The sequence below is a fragment of the Rhincodon typus genome, chromosome 17, assembly GCF_021869965.1.
Source record: "Rhincodon typus isolate 14 chromosome 17, sRhiTyp1.1, whole genome shotgun sequence".
NCBI lineage: Eukaryota > Metazoa > Chordata > Chondrichthyes > Orectolobiformes > Rhincodontidae > Rhincodon > Rhincodon typus.
Window position 1 is genome coordinate 24,900,523 of NC_063348.1, and position 22,793 is coordinate 24,923,315.

The following is a 22,793-nucleotide window of genomic DNA, read 5'->3' on the forward strand; positions in this document are numbered from 1 at the left end:
CTAGACCCTTCATCAGAAAAGCTTTTCTGATGAAGGGTCTAGGCCCGAAACGTCAGCCTCTCTGCTCCTATGATGCTGCTTGGCCTGCTGTGTTCATCCAGCCCTGCACCTTGTTGTCCCTAAGATTTGAGGTGTTTTAGGAAATGTTGCTCAATTTAAACAGAGCTGAAGCCAATCCGGATGTGTCACAAAGACTTGGGACAGATCCAAACGAGTTAAAAACACCAGACTTAGGTTAACAGCTGTAACTATAGGCCAGAAAGGAACATGGAAGGCAATGAAAGATTCCAGGTCACAGGCAGAGAACTAGTTAACAGATAACTTAATGCTCAAGCTATAAGAGAGTCATTGGATTTCTCAAATAAACCAGGAGAAAGTAAAGTTGAAGACTCACTTTGTGGAAGAGTTGTAGAGTAACGTAGCAGAAGCTGAACATTCAAGTGATCCAAGGAAAGTAGAAGAGAGAGGAAAAGAGATAACACAGTGTGGAGCTGGAGGAACACAGCAAGCCAGGCAGCATCAGAGGAGCAGGAAAGTTGATGTATTGGTTTGGGACACTTCTTCAGATTTTCAGATTACCACCCATCAATCTCCTAGAAATTAAATTGACAAAAATGTCTGAATCTGGTGCATTGATTATAGAACTGGACATCAAAGGGTTATGTGGCACAGATCAGTAAACAGATCTGACTGCTAATACCAAAGCAGATTTGGAACCCAGTTAAGACAAAAGGTGTGAATGTGGGAAATGGCACCTCATAATCACAATGGAGAAATATCATTCGCATTCCATTCTTCCTGGTGGGAAGATGGATGTTGTGATCATGGGGAAAATGGACTATCAATGTCCAACTTCCATCATTTGATTTTAATAACTGAAATTATCATGGTATATAATTTTTTTTTTAAGAAAATGGCCTGCAGACCTAAAATGGCTGCTGTGATCACTTCCAAACCCAGATAGCCCACATGGAATATACAAAACCAGCTTCCTGGGAATTACCACATTTCAATCATTCACTTTGGGAAATAGAGGAGACAGAAAACAACATGGACTGAACACGTCAAGGATAAGACCCCTTATTCACTCTCGCTCTGTTTCATCTTCAAACTCAAGACACTGATGCCTTCGAAAACCAACATGGAAGAGCTGTGTTGACTCAATAATCAGGAATATCTGTTAACTTTGCAATTCCTGAGGAAATAGAATGGCAGTGAAACAGTTGAGAGTCAGGCTTCATTCTCACAACTTAAATTTTTTTAAAAATTAAATTGTAACAGCCCTTATTTTTTCTGTTGTCCTCATAATTTCTGGAAGCTCAATACATGAGTTGTGTGTATGCGTATGTGTTGGATGTTGTGTTTTTTTTAACAAATAATAAAAGCTTACTTTCTCTCAGAAAAACCTTTGAACTTGTTCACCATCATTTTAATCTTGTTAACTAAGTTTAATTGAAGAGCGGTAGCTATGCACTAAAAAGGAAAATAAGATGTTATTTCCTGTAGCCACCAAGGGAAGGTTAAAAAAGAGAGGAGCCATGAACCCTTCTCACCTGGTTGTAACAAATTCCAATATGGGATAGCTGTTATTCCCATGACTTTAACACTATGAGGAGTGGAAAATCAACATCCCACAGCAAGTCAGAAGTAATAAATACATAATGAGCTTCATGTAAATTAAGGGTAAGACCCCAAGTGAATAAAAACAAGAAAGACCATTACACTATAATGTAAAATAGTGTGATTTCTGTCCTTGGAGCTAAGAAGCTAGAAAGAAGTCATTGAAGAACCTACATTTCTATGGCTCCAATAATTGTAACATGAAGATACAGCTTGTATATCATCAGAATCATAGAATTGCTACAGTGCAGAAGAAGATAATTTGACCCATTGTCTTTGCACTGGCTCTCCAAATGCACAATTGATTAAATGTCATAGTCCTGCTTTCACCCTGTAACACTGCACATTCTTCGTTTTCCGATAACCATCTAAGTCACTTTTAAATGTTTCAATTGCACTTGATTCCACCCAATTCGAGGCAGTGTATTCCAGATCATCATCATTCACTACATGAAAAGGCTTTCTCTTGTAATGCTTTTACTGTTCATTTCCAGCCATTGTTTTCTTATTTTTGATGCTTTTCATGAATGGAAGCAGTTTCTCCCTATCTATTCTGTCCTTGTGATTTTAATTACCTCTGTCAATCTTCTCTCAGCCTTCTCTTTAAGGAAAGCAGTCCTAATTTATCCAATTTATCTTTATAGCTGAAGTTCCGGATTCTTGGAACCATTCTTATGTATCTTTTCTGCACTTTATCCAATGCCTCCAAATCCTTCCCAAATTGCAATGTCAGGAATCAAATGTAATAGGACCTGGGTATACATGTTCAATATAACTTCCCGTTGTGATTCTTTGTGCACCTCTTACTAAAGCCCAAATGATACGATATGTTTTATTAACTGCTCTCTCAACCAGTCATGCCACCTTCAATGGCTTATGCACATATCCAACCAGGTTTTCCAACTCCTCTACCCCTTTTAGTATGCTGTCTTTTATTTTGTTTTGTCACTCCATGTTCTACCCAACAGAATGAATCACTTCACATTTTTCCACTTTGAAATTCATCTGCCACCTGTCTGCCCATTCTACCAATCATTCCATGTCCTTCCGACGTTCCACTCTGTCCTCCTCGCAACATACAACTTTTCCCAGTTTCATACGATAAGGAAACTTTGAAATATGCCTGTACCCCAAAGTGTAGGTCATTAATAAGGAAAATCAAACAAACACTGATGGCTGGGGAACATCACTACAGATCACCAGATTCTTTAACTGCTTAAGATTGATAGAAGGTGAACTGAATAAATCATGCATGCAAACAGTAACAACAAGAACTTATATTTATTTGATATCTTTGATGTAATGACTTCAGGTCTGCTATAACTTTACTTGTTTTTTGCTTCTTTCAGGAGGTCACTGGGGGAATTTTTCTATCTCTTAAATATCTTCCAACAGCCCGGAAATTGGAAGTTGTCCTGCTGAAGGTGAAAACTGGCTGCTTGAGCACCAGTCCAGATATAGGTATTTACAGTAATACCATTTATACAATGTTGTTCCTTGGCCATTTGTGGATGATGCCTTATGATAAAAGAATTAAGAAAAATACTTAAATTTAAGGATGTATTAAATAAACTCTTTGCCTCTCCGGTGATCATATCTTTAAAGTTTTTCTAGCACTGATGTGTTTGTAATGGGCATTGAAGCCTAACTCATCAAATGCTCAATTTGAAGGAGAGATTTTTGAGCTCATGCATTCATGTTTCTGTGCCATTGTGTCATAGAGCCAAATAAAGATCAGAATTTTATGACCTGGTCAGTAAGTTCCTGACTTTGGACCTTACAGTTAAGTTAAGATGTCACTTGAGAAAATATATGATGTTCCACTGAAAGACTTACAACAAATAATCAAGGATAACCTTGTAAAAACATCTAGTTATTGAATCAGTAGTTATGTGGGGTACAGTGACATTGGGGTTCTCCTAATAGAGTAGGTCTGGACTAATGATACAGGCACAAATGTCAAATCCGACCACAGGTTTTGGAGAATTTAAACTTAGTTAATTAAAGTAGAAGAAAATAAATGAAAAGCTGTGTCAGTGACTAAAGGATTGTCCTAAAGATCTATCTGGTTCACTAATTCCCCTTCGATGAGAAAATCGGCTCTTTCTGAATTCTGCCATTTCTTTCACTAACATTGACAAACACCAACTGAAAGCATTCTGTAGAAAGTAATGGACAAACTGGGTATTGTTGCACTGGGGAAGTGATGGTACGGGAAGGGAATGTGGTGCTGGTAGAGATTAAGTAAGAATCTCTTGGTTGGATATTAGCTGTGTTTTGAAGAAGGGCCACTGGACCGGAAAGGTTAATTCTGCTTTATCTCCATGGATGCTGCCAGACCTGTTGAGTTTTTCCAACAATTTATGTTTTTGTCGTTGTGGATATTAGCTCGGTTACCTGATGTACAAGTTAGCTGTTGGATTCTTGTATGAGCAATGATGAGACTGCATTTGCAGTTTATCTTTACACTTACCTAGATGGAAGTAGAAGCTTAAAGGTTCAGAGCTTAGATGACGTTCACTACCAATTAAATACCAACTTCACAGCTGCAATGCCCTAAAGCACAGAGATGTCCAACCATTTTGCATGAGGTTGGTGGAGAAGGTCATATTTTGATTTTTTTTTTCACTCAGGGTACTGATGAGCAAATTTCAGAAAGCTATGGTTTGTCACAGTGTAAAACTTTTTGTTGCTACAATGACTGCTCATGTCCTCCTTGTGTCCTCCTGCCCTCCCTGGCTGGAGCAGCCTCTCTCACATTCCCCCTCCTCAGACCACAGCACAACTCTCTATCTCATCACTATCCACTCCATGACTCTTAGTGCCCTCCTCCCAAAGATAGTGTCTCCCTGAAACAATGTCTGGCCTTGACCTGTAGACTCACAGGCGTGGATCCAGGTCTTGGACTGAGTGAAGCCACTCATGTTGCCTTGCCCACTGTTCCTCAAATCATTGACAGAATCCTGCTTGCATTTGCTGTTGGTGTGCTCACTACATGGGAGAGAAATGATTGCGGATTAGAGCAGTAACTCCTTACAAGACCTTCCAGTTACACTTTCCTGTATTTTGAGCAAAGGCCTAGCAGGCCATGTTATCCATCAGGAATTAGGCTGCTTATTGGTCAAGATAGTAGGAACTGCAGATGCTGGAGAATCCAAGACAACAAGGTGCAGGGCTGGATGAACACAGCAGGCCAAGCAGCATCATAGGAGCAGAAAGGCTGACATTTTGGGCCGAGACCCTTCATCAGAAAAGGGGGAGGGGAAGGGGGTTCTGAAATAAATAGGGAGAGAGTGGGAGGCGGATAGAAGATGGATAGAGGAGAGGAGAGGTGGAGAGGAAACAAACAGGTCGAAGAGGCGGGGATGGAGCCAGTAAAGGTGAGTGTAGGTGGGGAGTTAGGGAGTGGATAGGTCAGTCCAGGGAGGACAGACAGGTCAAGGGGGCGGGATGAGGTTAGTCGGTAGGAGATGGGGGTGCGGCTTGAGGTGGGAGGAGGGGATAGGTGGGAGGAAGAACAGGTTAGGGAGGCGGGGACGAGCTGGACTGGTTTTGGGATGCGGTAGGGGGAGGGGAGAGTTTGAAGCTTGTGAAATCCCACACTCCTCTCCAGCCCCACCACACCCGGCACTTTTCCCTGCAACCGCAGGAAGTGCTACACCTGCCCCCGTACCTCCTCCCTCACCCCCATCCCAGACCCCAAGAAGACTTTCCACATCAAGCAGATGTTCACCTGCACATCTGCCAATGTGGTATACTGCATCCGCTGTACCCGGTGTGGCTTCCTCTACATCGGGGAAACCAAGCGGAGGCTCGGGGACCGCTTTGCAGAACACCTACGCTCGGTTCGCAATAAACAACTGCACCTCCCAGTCGCGAACCATTTCAACTCCCCCTCCCATTCCTCAGACGACATGTCCATCCTGGGCCTCCTGCAGTGCCACAACAATGCCACCCGAAGGTTGCAGGAACAGCACCTCATATTCCGCTTGGGAACCCTGCAGCCCAATGGTATCAATGTGGATCTCACAAGCTTCAAAATCTCCCCTCCCCCTACCGCATCCCAAAACTAGTCCAGCTCATCCCCGCCTCCCTAACCTGTTCTTCCTCCCACCTATCCCCTCCTCCCACCTCAAGCTGCACCCCCATCTCCTACCGACTAACCTCATCCCGCCCCCTTGACCTGTCCGTCCTCCCTGGACTGACCTATCCCCTCCCTAACTCCCCACCTACACTCACCTTTACTGGCTCCATCCCCGCCTCTTCGACCTGTTTGTTTCCTCTCCTCTATCCCTCTTCTATCTGCCTCCCACTCTCTCCCTATTTATTTCAAAAACCCCTTCCCCTCCCCCTTTTCTGATGAAGGGTCGAGGCCCGAAACGTCAGCCTTCCTGCTCCTATGATGCTGCTTGGCCTGCTGTGTTCATCCAGTCCTGCACCTTGTTGTCTCTGCTTATTGGTCAAGCTTGTTGTAGCAGGTGGAACAGGTTTGTTCATAGCATTCTGCTGACTCAGAGGTGCATAAAATGTTCCACTTGAAGTACTACAGATATAATTCCTGCATAACAAGAGCTGTGGATTGGTTGTTTCAATGCCGGCTGAACTCTCTGGCATATCCCCTTTTCTTGATCACTTCAACCATGAAACACTGGGCTGAATTTTTACTTACCTGATGCACAGGATTGCTGAGAAAGCCATAGGATTCCACAGTTTGGACTTTCTCACAAGTATGTGGGCTTTAATGAGTCCAGCTTCTGATTGGTTTCCCACCATAGAGTTAGCTCAATGAAAGGCAGGACACTAGGAAGCTCAGAGAAACAGAGGGATCTTGGGGTTCTTGTCCACAAATTCCTGAAGGTAGAGGGTTAGGTTAATGGATAGTTAAGAGGGACACTGGCCTTTATCAGTCGAGGCATGGATTATAGGAGTAGGGAGGTTATGTTGAAGCTGCGCAGAACTTTGGTTAGGCTGCAGCTGGACTTGCAGTCTAGTTGCTGCAGTTTAGGAAGGATGTGATTGGACTGGAAAGGGTGCAGAGGAGATTCACCAGGATGTTGCCTGGGATGGACTACTTTAAGCTATGAAGAGAGGCTGGATAAGCTCAGGTTGTTTTCTTTGGAGCAGAGAAGGATGAGAGGGGCCCTGATTGACATGTATAAGATTATAAAGGGCATTCACAGGGTGGATAGAAAGCAGCAGTTCCCTTTAGTGGAAAGTCAGTAACAAGGGGGCATAATTTTAAAGTGAAAAGCAGGAGATTCGAGGGAAAGATTTTCCATCCAGATAACGGTGGAAATGCACTGCCAGGAAGGGTAGTTGAGGTGGATAATTTCACAATCTTTAGAAAGTGGTTGGATGATCATTTGAAAAGTCATAACATTCAAGGCACGGAGCCTAGTGCTGGAAGGTGGGGCAAGAGTAGATTCAGTGTAGCTTTGGCAGTACAGACTTGAGGGCCTCTCCTGAAGTGTATGATTCTATGGTTCAACAATGAGCCTGATTGATTGCCTCCAGTGAGCTGGGGAGCCAGCCAGTAAAGACTGCAGAACATATGAAGCAGAGTCAGCTTGTGAGGGTGGCAGAGGTCAGGTGAGGGAAGGGTCCAACCATGAGGGCAGGAGATGGAGGGAGTTCATTCAGTAGGAGGCAAAGTCCAGGGTGAGGTGTGCGAGTCGATTGTCGGTTCTATTATGTATTTTGTAAGATTGCAGATGACATGAAAATTGGGGGCATTATTGGTACTGAGGAGGAAGGTCTGCTTTTGATCAGCTGGTAAATTGGTCAGAGCAATGGCAGATGGAATTTAATCCTAATAAGTGCGGGGTGCTGCAATTTGGGCAGTTTGATGAGGAAAGAATATACACAATAAATGGTAGGTCCTTAGGGAGTACTGAGGAACAAAGGAATCTTGGTGTACAAGTCACAGATCCCTGAAGATGTCAGCATAGATAAACAGCGTAGTGAAATAGGCATGCAGAATGCTTGCCTTCATGAGCTGGCCATAGAATGTAGGAGCAAGGAAGACTTGTTACAATTTTATAAGTGATTCTAAGTGATTTGTTAGGTTGCAGATGGAATACTGTGTGGTCACCAAACTATCGGAAAGACATGATTGTGCTGAAGAGGGTGCAGTGGAGATTCATCTGGATGTTGCCTGGGATGATAAGTTTCAGTTATGAGGAGAGACTGGATACACTGGATTTGTTTTCCTTGGAGCGAAGGAGTTTAAGGGGGCGATCTGACTGAGGTATGCAAAAGTATGAGAGGCATACACAGAATAGACAGTGAGAATCTTTTCCCCATGGCAGATATGTCTAAGACCAGAGCACTCAAGTTTAAGGTGAGGAGCAAATGGTTTAGAAGAGATCTGAAAAAAAAATCACCCAGAGTGTGGTAGAGATATGGAACGTGTTGCCTGTGTGAATGGGGTGGCAAGAACTTTTGCAACATTTAAGAAGAATCTGGATGAGCACTTAAAATCCTAGGGCCTTGTTCATTCATTCATTGGAGGTCCCTCGCAGACAAGGATGACTCTCCTCCACTTTCTGGGTAAGTCCGTAGGTGGTTGTACAGACCAATACGGCTATTGTAGGCTGTTACACTTGGGGAGGAGAGTGGTCATGGGAAGGGGTGGGTGGGGTTCCTTGCACTGTTTTCGCCTGACTTCTGCTTTTTCCGACGGCAAGTCTCGAGGTACTCGAAACCGTCCCGGATACTCCTCCTCCACTTTGGACGGTCTTGGGCCAGTGATTCCCAGGTGTCTGTCGGAATGCTGCACTTTGCCAGTGAGGCCTTGAGGGTACCTGTGATGTGTTTTCTCTGTCCAGCAGAGTCTTCACTGCAGTTTTGGGGCCAGGAGTAGAGCACTTGCTTAGGCAGTCTTGTGATGGTCATGCGGACGACATGTCCAGTCCTTTGTAACCAATCAAGGGTGGTCAGTGCCTCAACATTAGGGTTGTCCCTCCTGTACAGCCTGGACAGAGGGTGCCACATCATCCTGGCATGCTGTGCTCTGCACAATTGGAGCAGACAACAAGGCGATGTGATAGATGCTGAGAATGACAGCAATCTTCCAGGAGGATGATGAGGACACTGGGGAGGAGGAAGCTGTCCTTGTCCATGACAAAGCTCAGCTGCATCGGTGGTTACAAACCTGACAGGACCTGATTAACACCCGGATCCAATAGATGGCAGCTGGGTGCAGCAATTGTGGACTGTAAAATAGTTGTTGGTCAGCATGGCAGCATTTGGTTTCTATTGTGGGGCTGAACTGCAGCTTCTGTTGGTTTTGTTTGTCATTGCTATTGCTGATAGCAAATAAAATTGTCTTTGTCTGATTGCTAGCATGATCCCCTCCTTGACAATGAGAAGCTGCATGTTTCCAGTGGGTATTGGAAGCAGAGTCGCAGTGATCTCGTGAGGGCATTTAGATGGGATGTAGCTGAGGACAGGTAAACTTGTGGCCTGTAGTTAAACAGTGACAAGGGTGAGAGAATGGGGTTGGATGTGCAAGGGAGTGTTAGGGATGCCACGAACAGTGTGGGTTTGTAGCTGCTGTGCCATTACATTGTTGGTGATCACCAACTGTCAACGTTTATCTGGGGGCACAGCTGTGTGTTAAAGATGGAGTAGATGCCGGGGATGCTGGGGAATATCCAATGATTGGTGAGTTTTTCTGGAAATGGCTGGTGATAGAATGGAGCTAGAATCTGGAGAGAAGGGTGCCCTTCTCTAGGTAGCTAATGTGGCTAGGTTGGTAAGATACGGTGAAAAAAATTCACTAGGCCTCATGGAGAGAGACTCTCCATAAGCATGATGAAACTGAGACTTAGCCAAAAATCCAAAAGATTCAATCCTATAGACAAAGCGGCATGTATCTGAGCTGTAGCCATCAATTTAACATGTAATATTTTGTAAATAATAATGCCTTAGCAGATATTAGGCTTCTATTAGTTTGGTTTGGACCTAACCTACAGTTATAGCAAAATGAACAATGAAATATGAACAAATCTCTGATTCTCCTAATTAAACTTGACAAAAAATCTTAATGTAACACTCAATGCTAAAAATACACTGTAAACATAGAAATTTTTAAAAAACTAAAAATTTTCCCCATAAGAGATCTATTACACAGGGAGTTTCCATTGGACTCAGAATAAATTAAATGGCATTTTTCCCAGGAGATTAAAAACAGACAGGTACATCTTCACTCAATTTAAATATCTTAAAATTGTTTGGTACCTTTTAATAAGACACACACACGTGACAGCATTCTCAGGAAAGCGTACTTTGTCAGAAATGAATGTGAAACAGGTCTAGACCTGATTTCCTGATATTTTGACCTTTGTTCACATGATATACACAACCACAACAGTCGAGCAGATTAGGAATTCTAACATATTAACTCGAGAAATAGAAATTCCTCCCATTCGTAATTGATAGATGAGACATTAGCCCAAGGCAGCACAAAAGTGATAAATTAATGGATAGTAAAATGCTAATGGGTAAAAGGAAATAAAGCTTGTCAGGGAACAGTAGAAAGTCAGAAGAAATTTGTAAAAGCAGAATTTCATGTGATCTCATATCGAAATCTGAGGAAATTTGCTTAAACATAATTTAAAGGATTATCAGATTAAATGTTCACAGACAACAGAGCTAATTGTCCTCTCGATTTACTGTATTGTTTCATTATTCCTGAGTGGAGCACATTGAGAACACTGGCGCCTATGTCAGAACACTGTTTAAAAAATGAGATCCTAGCGTGGAATCTTAGCACACGCTGTGAATTCAGTTTTGTGTAAGATTGATGGCCTAACAAAGATATCGGCATTTATTAAAGTTTAATGTTTCAGGAGGGAACAGCATAGCAGTCACACAGAATTACGTATAAAAACTCTGATCAGGTAAGGAGAGGAAGGAGGAAGGAATAGCATGACTGAACAGCTGGATTCATACACAATATAGAAAGGTAAAGTGACCTTAGCCCTACTGGATCATGGGGTTGATCTCTCTTTACAGACAGATGACTGGTGGTGGTTTAACCTGACGGTTACCACACTTCAGGAGAAGGAAAGGTTGAGAAGGAGAGTCCTTCATTGTGACCTCACACAAAGTAATTCTTATTAGTAAACACCATCATCCCAGTAATGCTAGAATTACTCATACTCCCAAAGAGAAGCTAAATTAATCACAGTGATCTGTAATTGACATTGTTATCAGAACAGAGATGAGGAGGAATTACTTCTCTCAAATGGTTGTGAATCTGTGGAATTCATTACTCCAGAATACAGTGGATGCTGGGACATTGAGTAAATTTGAGGAGGAGATAAATGGATTTTTCATTAGGAATGGGTTGAAGGGTTATAGAGAGCAGGCAGGAAAGTGGAATTGAGGCCGAGATGAGATCAGCCACGATCATATCAAATGATGAAGCGGTTTGAGAGGCTGAATTGCCTACTCCTGCTCCTAGCTTTTATGTTAGTGGTCCTGCCATTTTCATTATATGAGGACAAACTCCTCAACAATCAATTAGTGCAGTAAAACAGACTTTGAGCGAGGAAACCACATCACTTAATGAATGTTTCTTCCTCACAAACTCAAAAATGTGGGGAACTAATTATCAAATTGGGGTGAGTAGCATTTACACAGCCATGGATCAGGTTGACTCTCATTCTTAAAATTGTACATTAACCTGAAAGAGTGAGGAGCGAGTAAAAGAAAACAAAAAAAAACTAAAGTCAATGGTTAGACACTTCTGGGTCCACCTGGAAGGTGTTCTTTCAGAAGGACAGGCAGTAGGGAATTAAAGTGAGGGAAAGACAAAAATTCAGTTTCTTGATAGTGGGTTAAACATTTGGTATTACATTCTCAGAACGTTTCAGGTAGGTCAGCTTCCCTGACTATGATGGTTGTGATCCTTTTGTATGTGCACTGGCATGACACGAATGCTCAGGAGCACCTCAGCCTGCTGGGTTATAGCCACAGGAGCAAAAACAGGAAAAACATGTGTTCACCGACCTGACTGTACAAGATGTGTACTTGGCAGTATAGATTTCTTCCTTCAAACTCCAGTGCATACAAACTTCTTCCGTAACTTGTCTCCATTATAACCAAGGTATTTATTTGCACAAACACTTACAGTGCAAGGGGTTAAACCTGGTTGGGTCAACAAGCCTGCTCAAGTGAGGCAGTTGCACTAGCTGACTCCAGCAAATGGAACTCTACTCAAAAGTGCATTAGGTTGAAAGGAACATTAGAGAAAGAACATAAAAGGCACGGTTGTCAGTGCTATTGGAGGGACCATGAGCAATGGAGGGTGAAAACTGGGATACAGAGGAGAGAGTCACACTGATGGGGCAATATGATCTTTCAACTCCTAACACCAACATCTCAACCATGTTCAATGGTTCATTTAACTCTGAGAAGAAGGGCACCTATGACAGTGGTTATACCATGTGCACCAATGCAGTAGCATTCGCAAGCCCATGTATCTCAAAGTCAAGAATATGGTGATGAAACTGTTACGCAGCCTGTAGATTCCAATGTTATAGGGCTGTATAGCAGGGGATAAGGGGAAGGAAACCAAGAGTCAGATTGAGCTAATTGTCACATGCATGGAAAGGACTGTAAAAATCAAGGCTAGAAAGATTTTGCACTTAGCAAAAATGGGAAGAGGAAAGCAGTCATCGTTCATTCAGGATGGCCCTCTTCATATAGATGTGGCTGTAGTGCAACACATGAGCAACTTGACAAGGGCCAAAGGGTAGCTTAACTATTTCAAGATCTCACATGGAAAATAAACATCTCATTTCAGATATATCTTCACAGATCAGTACTTCACAGATGTTTGAGCAGTTTAACCCGCATCTGCGCTAGTTTTGCTGAGGTTAAGAAGGCAGAGAAGTAAGAGGAATGCCAAATGCCAACAGAATCCATGAAACAAGGCTGTGGATGAACAAAAAACACATGAAGATGGGTACCAGTGCCATGACTACATCAAGCAATGTACTGAGAGAGTGTGTACCTGAAGATGAATGAAAGCTGGAGGCTTCGTCACTTGATTGGAAACACCATCGCCTACACCTGCCACCTCCGACAGGCAGATCAGCAGATGTACCACTTGGAATACAGCGCTGTGCCTGAGGTGATGAAGGTCACAGCAGCATTGAACTTCCTTGCCACCAGCTCCTTTAAAACCTCAAATCCCCGTGTTTGGCATTTTCTAGTCAGCAGCTCAAAAGAACATTCATGATTTCACAAATGCTGTTTAAAGGGAAACAATACAGTTTGCCCAGTTCACCACGGACCCAGTGAGCCAAGTGCCAGGTTATTGCACTTATAGCCAACACTGGTTTCTCGTAGGTACATGGGGTCATCATCTGTAAACATGTGGCAATCAAAACTCCATGGCATCATCAAGCAAGGTTCCTGAGCAAGAGGAAATTAACTCCCTCAATGTCCTGTTCATTTGTGACCACAGGAAATAATTCTCATGTGCCCACTATCCAGGGAGTTGCCCCTATGCTTACATCCCCTGCGTTACCGCCAGGGCTGGCTTATGGGTAACAACTAATACCCCAGAAGGCATAGCTAAAACTGCCATTCCTTAACCCTCAGTCTGATGCTCAGCAGTGCTACAAACCTGTCTACAACACCACCAAGGTCATTACTGAGCAGACAGTTGGTCTTCTGAAGATGTGCTTTGTCCTGGACCAGTCAGGAGGAGCTCTTTGTCAAACAAAGTCTCCAGAATACTGATTGTTTGCTGCACTGTCCACGACCCAACTCCACAAAGGGGGTGATAACTAAGAGGGGGAGATGGACCACTCTTCTGAGAGAAGGAAGAAGTTGAATCCGATGGCGATGCTGAAGGAGTCAATGTTGATGATGAGGATGTTGAAGAAGCCAAGGCCATACTGAAATGAGGCAGACAGACCAGAGAGAACCTGATAGCAGATTTGAGGGAGAATGACGTTGCACTAACATAAAGTATTTTAATTAATTTATTCAGACATGCTGTGTGACATATTTCTGTGGCTGGTGGGACTTATACATGGACCTCCTAGCCCAGAGGTAGGGAGATTGCTACTGTGCCACAAGAACCCCTTTTGCATTAATATATGTAGACAATCAGAATTATGAACAAATTATGGTGTAAAGATGTTCCTGCCCTCAAGAGAATGCTTGCTTTATATCTTTACAACATTAATATACTTGGTTTGCCATTAACTTTACATTAGATTAATATAATTAAGTTAAATTAAGGGAAATTAACAGAGATATAGAGGGATTACTCCACGCTGATTGACTCCCAAACGTCTAACTTGTCTTCCCACTTTCCAGAGGTTACGTTCTTCCCAAGAACAACAAAGAAGGATAGCCTCAACAGCTTTTGCAATGCTCCATAGGATGTGCATGGGATTGTGTGTGTGAAGGTCAGCGCCCATCAAAGTATTCTACAAGGAAAACAAATAATCAGAAGCCTTCACAGATTTTAAAGAGACTAAGGACTGGTAGCATACAAAGTGTCACAATTACAAACTGCTATATTTGTGTGAAGTGTAATGTTGTACAGGAGGTTGTCACCTGGGAGCTTAAAGTGATTTCAATGTTGTTTAATCTTCTTTTCCTGCTATTGTATCTTGGTGTCACCCTGGCAGCACAGCTGAGCTTGAGGAAGCCTGCTGACCACTTTGTGGCTGGGCTCAGATAAAAACAAACAATGTCATGCAGAAGTAGCCCATTAGCCCATCTCTGCCATTGGGTAAGATCATGGCTGGTCTGATGACCCTCAAAACTACTTTCCTGGCTTATCCCCATAAGCCTTGATTCTCCTGACTTATTAAAAATCTGTCTCTCTCAGCCTTGGATATACTTCAAAGCCTCAATAGCCCTCTTTGGTAAAGAATTCCACAGATTCTCTACCCTTTGATAGGACAAACTCCTCCTCATATTAGATGCCAGATACCCTGGGGTTTCAGGGGCTAAGGGGCTCTGGCACCAGATGTGAGGGCATAACCTCCTTGTCGTGAGCCGGTAGTTGTATTTGGGTGCCAGGAAAAGGACACCTGTGGTGAGATGACAATCCCTGGATACCTGCTTGTTTCTCCTGGCATCTGTGTGATGGCACCTCCTTCACCCCTTGAGAGGATAGGGCTCCTGCAGGAAGGACAAGGTCCCTTGACCTCCTCTCATGAGCCACTGAATAAATATTATCCAGGCTTGAGCGATGTCGTGAAGGTTCCCATGGAAATCCGGCAGATACTGATTGTTCTGTTAGACTTGACTCTCCACAGAGCTGTCATCCTTGGAGATAGCTGCGCTCTGCCATTTTGGAGAAATGATATCAGACAGAACTTGGACAGATTCCTCGGCGCTTTGCTCCAGTCAGTATGTGTCTCTGGTATCTCTACTCAATGTTCCCCTGCATGTCTCTGCATCTCCACCAGCTCATCATCTATAACGGGGGCCTGTTCTGCAGCAGTCAGCAGTGTGTTAGAAACCTCAACCATATCTTCACCTAGCTGTGGCCTCATATTAGTGCAGTGCTCACTATAAAGGGACATATTAATGTACTCTAGACAGATTACCCACAGAGGTGTAGTCTCTGTGGTGCTGGACAGTGTGGAAGTAGGCCTTGATGGTGCATCCATGGAGGCTTGAGATTTTTCCTTCTCACAGATGTAGGTCGAGGGGCTGGTAGTGAAGGACCTGAGGGTGAGGGCTTTTTTCGTTGTTCCTGCTTGGGAGTAGGATCCAGAAGCTGTATAACAAAATATAACAATTTGTCAGCATTGTGAGCTGCCACCCTTACACAAGGTTTCACTAAGACGTTGGTGCTGGACGTGTAGTTGGGAGTATCAGATTGAAGGCTTCCTTACCAGATGTCTGTAAGGTATCCACATAGCTTTCAGCAGAGGCATGTAGCCTGCCAGCTCAGTGACCCATTCCTGAAATGAGGTCAGGCTCTGGGTACATTCCTGATGAATGGGCATGATTTTTCTCCTGCAGAAGGAGAGGAACATTAAGTGACATTAGAGTGTATACATGAGCAGTATGCCAGCATCGATAGATACAGATGTCAATTCCTGGGGCTGTGATTGTACGTGTGCATTATTATTAAGAACAGTGTGGTACGGGGAAATTAGTTGTTGACATGTTCTGAATGAAAGCTGTTCCAGTATCATCAGAAAGCTGCAGTGGATGAAAAACAATAAAATATTATACGATACACATGCTTGAATTATGTGTGAAAGGTACATCCAGATGCCATCTTTTGTGGTGTGTCCTTATCCCATGGAAGCCATTAGTGAACATTAAATGTGGACAACTTAGGATATGGTCATAGAGTCATAGAGATATACAGCACAGACCCTTCGGTCTAACTCGTCCATGCCGACCAGATATCCTATATAAATCTAGTCCCATTTGCCAACATTTGGCCCATATCCCTCTCAACCCTTCCTATTCATATAACCATCCAAATGCCTTGTAAATGTTGTAATTGTACCAGCCTCTAGCACTTTCTCTGGCAGCTCATTCCATACACGAACCCCCATCTGGATGAAAAGGGTGCTCCTTAGGTCCCTTTTATATCTTTCCCCTCTCACCTTAAACCTAGGCCCTCCAGTTTTGCACTCCCCACTCCAGGGGAAAAGACTTTGCCTGTTTACCCTATCCATGCCCCTCGTGATGTTATAAACCTCTGATGCTGCAGGGGAAATAGCCCCGGCCTATTCAGCCTCTAACCCTGGCAACATTCTCAAAAATCTTTTCTGAACCCTTTCTAGTTTCACAACATCCTTCCTATAGGAGGGAGAACAGAATTACACAGTCCTGTACAGCCACAATGTGAACTCCCAACTCCTATACTCAATGCACTGACCAATAAAGGCAAGCATACCAGATGCCTTCTTCACTATCCTGTCTATCTGCGACTCCACTTTCAAGGAACTTATGAACCTGCACTCCACGGTCTCTTTGTTCAGCAACATTCCCCAAACCTTACCATTAACTGTGTAAGTCCTGCCCTGATTTGCCTTTCCAAAATGCAGCACCTCACATTTATCTAAATTAAACTCCATCTGCCACTTCTCAGCCCATTGGCCCATCTGATCAAGATCCCATTGTACTCGAGATAACCTTCTTCGCTGTCCATTAAATCTCCAATTAGTGTCATCTGCAAACTTACAAACCATACCTCCTATGTTCACATCCAAATTATTTATATAAATGACAAAAAGCAGTGGACCCAGCACCGATCCTGTGGCACACCGCTGGTTACAGGCCTCCATTCTGAAACCCCTCCACCACCCCCCTCTGTCTTCTACCTTTAACAAAGTCAGAAATCACACAACACCAAGTTATAGTCCAACAGGTTTATTTGAAAACACAAGCTTTTGGAGCCTGCAAGACTCTGAAAGTTTGTGTTTTCGAATAAACCTGTTGGACTATAACCTGGTGTCTTGGGATTTCTGACCTTGTCCACCCCAGTCCAACACTAGCACCTCCACATCATTATACCTTTGAGCCAGTTTTGTATCGAAATGGCTAGTTCTCCCTGTATTCCATGTGGTCTAACCTTGCTAACCAGTCTACTATAGGAACCTTGTCAAACACCTTACTGAAATTTATATCGGTCAGTCCACTGCTCTGCCCTCATCAATCCACTTTCTTACTTCTTCAAAAAACTCAGTTCGTGAGACACGATTTCCCATGCATTTTAATACTACAGACCCTTACATTGCTTTTCAAAGAATAATTTGTCTTACAAATCTTTCGTTCATCTATGGGAACAATCCTGGAAAACTCCCAATTATTTTACAAACAGGTGAGGTTGGCGTCTCTCTTTTCAACCTCCTCAGTTGGCTGCAACAAACATTTGTGTTATTTTTAGCAAGTGGCTACACCTTTCTCCAATTAAAATGTTATTAACTGCTTCACCAGCAACAAAAGAAGCCAATTACAAAGTCTAGCATTTTCCTTCCTGGAGGTGGAGAGAGAGAGAGAGAGAGAGAGGGGGGTGGAGAGAGGGGAAGTACTTGGGCGAGTTGGCCCTGTATTGATACTCACTCACTCACTCCCATCTCTCCACTTCACCGATTATATTCTGCATGAGAAGTCCATTGGGGACTTTCTTTACCTGCCAGCAGTTATAGCCCTTAAGTGGTCAATTTATGGAAACAGAGGGTTTGAACTCACCACCTCCCCTGTTCTCTGCTTTTCCAACAGGAGAAGAGTGGCTGGTTTCCCATAACTAGGGAGACCTACTTACGGGTTTAGGGGATTGGAGGGGCCTCTAATTGCCAATTGGAGACTTCGATTAGGGAAAGAGGTGAGCCCTCAAAGCCAGTCCCCTCTCTTGCCTCCAACACCCCTCCGTCCCTCTCCCCATGACACTGAGAAGCAAAAGGAAGAAACCCACCTTCTTGCCCTCAGATCCCCTGAAGAGTAGGTCCGACGGACCCAGAAGCTGCACACCTCTGATTGGCTGACAGCTTCTGGAGCGCCAGTATGTCACTGTCAAGACCAGTGAGAGGCTAAGTTAATCATGTAAGCTTGCTGTTAGCACTTAACAACCTGATTAGCATGCAATCGGTCAGGTTTTCTTCACAGTGGATTTGGTGAATTAATCAACATTAGCACAACCTCCCCACCACCACCACCCCCCCAACCTCCCCACATTTAGACCCAACAAGGGAAAATTCTGGCCAAGGTTTTGAGAGATGTGAATGTAATAAAGAAGTGATGGCAAGCATGTGCACACAGGTACAAAGATATAAAAGGATTGTGTCCATTTCAAAAGTAAGATGAATGAAATAATCAATTTACAATCATTCCGGTGACCTTGAGGTGTTTGGTATTAACCTGAGAGCACATTTATTTAATTGATGTCTTGTATCACAGCAATAGCAAATTATTCACCTTTACTTCAAATTCTTGATGTTCTGGTGTTTTTTTTAAACAGGATCCTTTCACTTTAGAGAGGCTGAGACCGAGAGCACCTTGTCCAGCTAGTTCCTATCCCAAATCCATCTTCCCAGTTCTACCAAAAACAGCTCCTCAACATACAGCTGCTCTGTGTATTCCAAAGTCTGAGTTCATTGTTTCCAAGCTTGATAATAATATGTGATCTCTTTTATCTCGAATATATATGTGAAACCTATCATACAGGTGAAGATCAAAACAGGAGATGTGGATTTTTTTCTTCTGACTGACTGGATTAGTTTCAATACCTTTTGATGAAAATGTTAACTTCATTCTGCATTTATTTCACTAAGGCTGCTAACAGTGGTCAGGTGATTGCTGTGGCCATTTCAAAGTCAGTGTTTTTCCCTTTTAAAACCATTCCAGTCCATGGAAGTTCCAGGTATTCATCAGATGATGGAATTTGAAAATCTATAGTACTTTTTTACCACTATCATGATAAACCAAAAGACAAAGACCTAAAACTAGAATGAACCAATATTTTTTTCAATTACTTTCCATGTGTAATACTATGAGAAATCAACCAGTATAATCTAACTGCACTAATTATCACTGATTCAAGATTAATGTTATACTGAGACAAAAGAATACACAAGGCAATTTAGGTTCGAATATTGCTTCTGGGGAAGTCTATGAAAATGAAGGATAATTCCTGTGCAGAGAGCAAGTCCATGGGAAATTTTGTATATTGAATTCTCAGGAAATTGTATCCATTTGAAAAACCAACATATCTTCGACATTTGGAAACAAATGTAACAAGTTATCTAAATACAAGAAAATGCGAGAAGATAACTTCAGCTTTAGAAATTCAGTAATCAATTTCAATATTTTCTTCAAGGCCTCTTTCTCCCTGAGCAGAAGCATTGTACAATTTTATGATGCACTTAATACTCTAACAGCATCTCGTCATTTGATGTTACACTGTATAATTTAGTCCAGTTAGTTCCACTTAGCTTTAATCAACCAGTTACTTTACTCCCAGATGAACAAGACTAAGGTTCTACACAGCATGGGAATTATAACCACAAAACTCTTTCCAATATCAATTTGATAGACATCTGGAAAATATATTCAAAAAGTTATCGGGCATTGATTAATTGGGATTTGTAAAAATAAAATTGTTGTTCAAATGTTATGCAGTGGGGAGGTGGGAATTCATGCTGGCTATGAACAAATTTCAGACGATCATAGCATCAGCAACCGCAGATTGGGACGTGGGTGAAAACATCTTGCAAAATATTGAGGAATTTGTGCTTTTGTCAGGCAGGCATGAGAAGCAATCAAATGCAAATGTTAGACATGAAATTGGATAAGTTTGGATCAGTTGGAAAATGCTGAAGCTTTTTACAAATCTGCTAATTTTAATTTTGGGTTGAACTACACCTTTATAATATGTTTGCTTTCCACTGTACCTATACCACCATCAGTCTGCTACCCACATAGAAAGTGGTTAAGTTGCCAGCTATGTCTGAAGTCACAAGGAGAGTTAACTGCAACATCTACTTGGATTAATAGGGTTTTGTTTCATTCTTTGATATATTTGTTAAAGAATGCAAGCACTGGGAATGGATCACTTTTCATTTGAGACTCCCAATACCTCCTTGGCTGGGTGCAGTATGGTTAAAAACAGAGGAACTATCCTTCACTATAACCTGAACAATATGTTTCAAATTTAATCTTTACTTCTGTGATCTGACATTTTCCCAATGTGCAAAAGACTGGTTGAGTTTGTACAAAAAAACTTTTGAAAATTTGACTCTACTTCACATCATTTCCCTCTCTGCCCAATAGTTTCTTATGAAGCTTAAAATGCCTTTAATAGAAATCAGTGCCTTCCGGCACCTTTGTTCCTCTATCTCTTTGAAAGTCCAAAGTCTTGGGGTTGTCAGGATCACAAGGCAATCTCTAAAACCTAATTTTCAAAGCCTGTCTGCAATTCAAAGTCTGGTGCCTGGTGTCTACTACCCCCTATCTTCTGTGCCAAGCCAGTCTTGTCTATGTAAAGAGTATTTCAAGGTGTGTATGTATCTTTTTGGTGGATTGATTTCTTTTAGAGTCATAGAGTTATATAGCATGGAAACAGACCGCTTGGTCCAACTCATCCACGCTGACCAAATATCCTAAACTGATCAAGTCCCATTTGGCTCATATCCCTCAAACCCCATCCCGTCCTATTCATATACTCACCCATATGCCCTTTAAATATTGAAGCTGTACCCACCTCCACCACTTCCTCTGGCAGCTCATTCCATACACACACCATCCTATGCGTGAAAAAGTTGCCCCTCAGGTCCATTTTAAATCTTTCCCCTCTCACCTTATACTTAGGCCCTCTAGTTTTGGACTCACTTTCCCTAGGAAAAAGACCTTGAGTATTCACCCTGTCCATGCCCCTCATGATTTTATAAACCTCTATAAAGTCACCCCTCAGCCTTTGACGCTCTAGGGAAAATGCCCCAGCCTATTCAGCATCTCCCTATAGCTCAACCTTCTAATCTCAACAACATCCTTGTAAGTCTTTTCTGTACCCTTTCAAGTTTAACAAAATTTTAGTTGAAAATACGGAGTTCTAATCACTAAGACTGATTCAATAAAAGACTGGGAAAGAAGGAGCTCTATCAATTTTGTGCAGCTCGTACAGTCATAGAGGTATACAGCACACAAACAGACCCTTCTGTTCAATTTGTCCTTGTCAACCAGATATCCTATATAAATCTAGTCCCATTTTCCAGCATTTGGCCCATACACGCACCACCCTCTGTGTGAAAACATTGCCCCCTGTACAACATTGTAACACCCCATGCTTTAGGTTACAAAGCAATATAATTATCAGTGCTAATATTGCATTAAAACAGGGAAAACATGTGACACCAAGGACTCAGGTTTGGAACTGAGAAATAATTTTCCTTTGTTCTCCTTCTACTGACCTGTTCTGGTGGGATAACCACAGAAGCAGCCAGAAAACGGAGTGTTTAAACAGCAGGACAGCAATAATCTGGATTTTCCTTACTGCAGCCATCCATGTTCCACCTTCCTCCAAGCTCAGTGCATTGCTATCATGACTGGATTCTGAGTGCCTTTGATAGAACAGAACTGGACATATTCGCTGACTATTTACACTATTTATACAGACTTTACTAGGGCCCCACTGGAACTGTGGAGCCTCCAGTTCTGAGGAAGGGTCACTGGACCCAAAACGTTAATTCTGTTTATTTCTTAACAGATGCTGACAGGCCTGCTGCGCTTTTCCAGCAACTTTGTTTTTGTCTCTACTGGAACGTTCTTTCATCAGGCTACTGATCCATGTGATCTGACATCACTAACATCACTAATGATGCACTACGACCAAAATGTAGAACCATAATTAGGCCAGTCAGCCCAACGAGTCTACTCTGCCATTTATCATGGTTGCCCTGATAATTTGCCACTCCACTTTCCTACCTTTTCCCTATGACCCTTGATTCCCCTACTGATTAAAAATCTGTTTATTTCAGCCTTGGATATACCTAACCTCCTAGTCTTTACAGCCTCTGTAATCATAAAAAAAGAATTCCACAGACACCATCTTCTGAGGGAATAAATTCCTCCTCATCTTTGTCTGAAATGTGCAACTCCTTATTCTGAGATTGTTGCCTCTTGTCCTAGACTCTCCCACAGGGCAAAAAAACTTGCCCGCATCTAGCCTTCAAGTTCTCTAAGGATTTTGTATGTTTCAATAAGGTTGCCTCTTATTCTTCTAAATGAGTACTGGGCCAATCCACTCAACCTCTCCTCATAAGACAGTCCCTCCATATTTGGTATCAGCGGATTGAACCTTCCCTGGACTGCCTCTAACGCCAGTGTATCTTTCCTTGGATAAGGTGCTCAAAATTGTTCACAATATTCCAGCTGTGGTCTGAGTAGTGCTTTGTATACTAAAGCCATATACAAAACATCCCTACTTTTATACTTCATTCCCCTTTATATAAAGGACAACCTCCATTTGCCTTCCCTATTATGTACTGACCTTGGATGCTAGCTTTTTGTGATTCATGCATGAAAATTCCCAAATCAAAATCCCTCTGTTCTGTAGCTTTCTGCAAGCTTCTTCCATGGTTTTTATATTCCCTAACACTTTGTGTGACATCTAAGATCACTGCTGGCAGTCCCTACCGTCTGCTGCATGCAAAAGCTGAGAGGCAAATGGA

At 42.6% G+C, this 22,793-nt stretch overlaps 1 protein-coding gene across 3 annotated transcripts in view; it reads left to right on the forward strand.

Moving 5' to 3' along the window:
- The window catches only part of syt19 (synaptotagmin XIX), a 70,609-nt gene that overhangs the window by 42,206 nt on the left and 5,610 nt on the right, over positions 1-22,793 (forward strand). For all 3 annotated transcript variants that reach the window (XM_048607097.1, XM_048607098.1, XM_020511969.2), the window contains one exon: positions 2,970-3,081. In XM_048607097.1, coding sequence (XP_048463054.1) covers positions 2,970-3,081 — 112 coding nt within the window. The remainder of the gene's footprint in view (positions 1-2,969; positions 3,082-22,793) is intronic.